The sequence below is a fragment of the Otolemur garnettii genome, unplaced genomic scaffold (assembly GCF_000181295.1).
Source record: "Otolemur garnettii isolate 467f Iridium unplaced genomic scaffold, OtoGar3 scaffold00002, whole genome shotgun sequence".
Lineage (NCBI taxonomy): Eukaryota > Metazoa > Chordata > Mammalia > Primates > Galagidae > Otolemur > Otolemur garnettii.
In genome coordinates, this window is record NW_003852397.1 from 55,108,268 (window position 1) to 55,111,465 (window position 3,198).

At 48.4% G+C, this 3,198-nt stretch overlaps 1 protein-coding gene across 1 annotated transcript in view; it reads left to right on the top strand.

The window, feature by feature from the left end:
• LOC100956423 (solute carrier family 22 member 13-like) overlaps window positions 1–3,198 on the top strand; it is a gene marked incomplete at its 3' end in the record, with an annotated part of 14,324 nt that overhangs the window by 5,405 nt on the left and 5,721 nt on the right. The window contains 2 exon segments of the mRNA XM_012804936.2: window positions 1,328–1,622; window positions 2,707–2,878. Of these exon segments, the coding sequence (XP_012660390.2) occupies window positions 1,328–1,622; window positions 2,707–2,878 (467 nt within the window).

The window sequence follows — 3,198 nt, forward strand, 5'->3', positions numbered from 1 at the left end:
TAGACCAAACCCAAGGACACAGAAAAGAGAAGGGTCTGGCTGGGGTTGTTAGATGGAGCAGGGATGAACCTGGAGGTGAGGTTCTTTCCTGGGCTCCTAGTGAAGCCAGAGTGGGGACCTGTGGGAGGGAGAAAGCCCCACCTCTCGGGAATTGGGCACAGAGGAAGGTGCCTCAGAGCTGCTACTTTTCCTAGTTCCCAGAAAGATACGTCTCAGGGCTTATTCTCTGAGAGCTCCGTCACAAGCAGAAATCACAACAAGATGACTGAGGACAACTTGTCTTGTGCTGGGACTAAGGAAGTGGACAAGAACACGATTCTCAATGCCCAGATTCTGAGACTGGACCCCCCCACCCTCTAATACTGCCGTGAAGCAATTGAGATGATCAGAAGACAGCAATCAAGCTCCCTGAGGGCCAGCCCCCCATCCTCCTCAGGTTGGAGTTGAGTGGCTGGACATGGAGTTGTGGATTCCACACCATGATGTCCTGGCCCAGTGCCCTGTGGGGGACAAGGTCAGTCCTGCTCCCAGGCTGAATGTCCACATTAGAGTTGGTCCCTTCTGGGGAAGCCAGGCTGTGAGTCTTTCTAATAAATGCATCATGTTGGCCTCAAGATGGTGGTCAAATGTGGCTGTGTCTAGAGACCCCAGAGACTCTGGCCTGGAGGAGGGCAGCTCAGGCAGGATCCCAGATCCTTGGAGTCTTTGGCTCCTCCTGGGGGGACAGTGAGGAGCTCTTGGCATGGGAGGCAGGGGTAATATCCATGAGGACCTGGGGTGGACGACGGGTAGGCCTGGGACTTCTCACCAGCCTAGGCACCATCAGCTTTGGTGGGCATCCAGCTGAGGACAGATTTCAAAGCCCCATTTTAAGCACCAGCAAGGGCAGTGGTGGGATGGAAAGAAATGGAGAGAACTTTTTCCATTTGTCCCATGTAGGGCTTTCTCACACTGTTTTTCCTCTGGTGCTCCTAAATAAGCATGTCCCTGGATATTGTCCATCTCACTCCTCCTCCTTTCTCTGATTGTTCCAGCCTAGCTGACCTATAACCTCTATGTTGGAGGACAAACCTGCATAGCCCAGCTCCTCCCCACCAGTCCCTCTTGCCCTATATATGAGTCTGTCCTCCCCAGCCTGCATAGGGGCTCCTCTGGGCAGAGCTCAGGACCCTTCAGCTCAGGCTCCTCTGGAAAAGGCAGGACTCTTCACCTACCTCAGACTGGGTAGTCTTGGGCCAGGCCCTCAGCACCAGCTCCTCTCTCTCTGGAAGGGGACTTCCTGAGGTCGGATCTTACCTCCTCACTGTGCTTTTGCCCACCTTACTAGTGATCATGAATTTGCTAAAAGAAGCTCCATCCTACTCCTCAGAGCTTCTGAGGGGAGAAGGACAGAGAATCATGTCCGTCCTAATGGAACCAGGGCAGCAAGGCACTGGGCCTCCTGTGGCAGGTTTGGAGTGCAGTGAGGCAGAGCCAGCCTTCAACCTTCACTACACTTGGTGCCCCCACACTGCACTGGGCACAAGTTCCCAAGCTTTTGGACAACAAGAAGCAGGAGCCCTAACCTTCTACTTTCAGGATCATTTTCTGGTCCTCCACTCTTTACTAGGACAGCCTCCGAGGTGAGTTTTGAAGGGCCCAGAAAGGGGTCTCAACCAAGTATCTGCTTATAGGACCATAGGATGTTTGAAAAGTCTCTGTTGCTTTTTCTGGATGAGGCCTGTCTGGGAGATGTGATGGTCAACATATTGCCATGTTAAACATCTGACCTCAAGTTGCTTTGGAGAGGGATTCAGCCAGTCCTTCAGGGAACAACAGCATGAAAGGCATCAGGACAGAAAACTGCTTGGACCACGTGGATGTGAAGGAACTGGCAGCTGGCGTCAAGACCAGCACACCCATATATGACTTCGAGTTTGCTTAGGGGTTAGGGCTTGTCAGTTCATTCCAGATAGGACCTACCTTCGTAATCCATGGATAATACTCTGCTTTACCTAGAGTTTGACATTAAGTATTCTAATAGACTAGACCCACACTGTCCCAGACAGTAGCCATTAACCAGATGTGGCTGTGGGGTGCTGAAGGGTAAAGAGTCTGAAATGATATGGCTGTTAATTGTAAAAACACACTGGATTTCCAAGACAGTACAAAACAATACATAAAATACCTCATTAGAGTTTTTATACAGATTGCAGGTAAACATGGTACTATTTTGGCTATGTTAAGCTAATAAAATATTACAATGAATTGCACTTGTTTTTAAAAACATTTTGAAATGCAACTACCAGAAATTTAAAAAGTACACATGACTTTCATCTATAGCTCCTATTATATGGTCTATTAGACATATAATAGGTCTAGAACATAGAGTGGGAGCAAGGAATTTCTTCAAGAGTTTCAATTAGTGGGTTAGAGAGTCACGACGAGCATGCTTACTTTTAAACAAACACCAAAATGAGTAAGTGATGATCACTTTTCTGACAATAAACAACTACTCAAAGTTAGGCACAACAGTGTTCCTCAACTTACATGACTAGACATGGGTGGGTGCAGGGCTTTTCTCATGACTCCAGGAAACAAACGTTGGTAATCAAACTTTAGTTTGATTTAACATTGCGTTTAGTCTGATGCTGGCCCCAGCTGTGCAGAAAGGGCTTTGGAGGGATGTTCCTGGCAGCTCACACCTGTGGCTCTTCGGTTCTGCAGGCTTAAGGAGCTGGTGCTGTGTTGTCAGCACACTTTTCAGGCCTTGTGGGTGAGTGCAGAGCCCTCCACCCGTGCACAGCCTTCCAGCAGTCTCTGGAGTGACAGGCTTCCGTTTGTTCTGGTTGCTCTTGACAAGTTTGTCAGTAGCAGAGGGGTCATCCCTGAGATCAATGTGAGTCCTGACAAGCAAGAAAGGCTTCTTTGAACTCATTTTTTGAATGAGGACACTAAAACCGACTAGAAATACATCTGTTTGGGGATATTCACTCAGCAGCTGCAACCTGTCACGGTCCCCTTGTCCCACAGAGTCAGGGAGTCCAAGGGAATATACTCTCCACCACCACAACTGTGGCTGCATCGTTGTCAGGAACAGTGCTATATACTCAGATGGAAATCTGTTTGTTGTGTAGGATATTTTGCCCATAGCACCATTGCTGACAACAATGTACTTAATTGTCTGCATTGCTGAAATCATTTTGTATCCACTTAAAA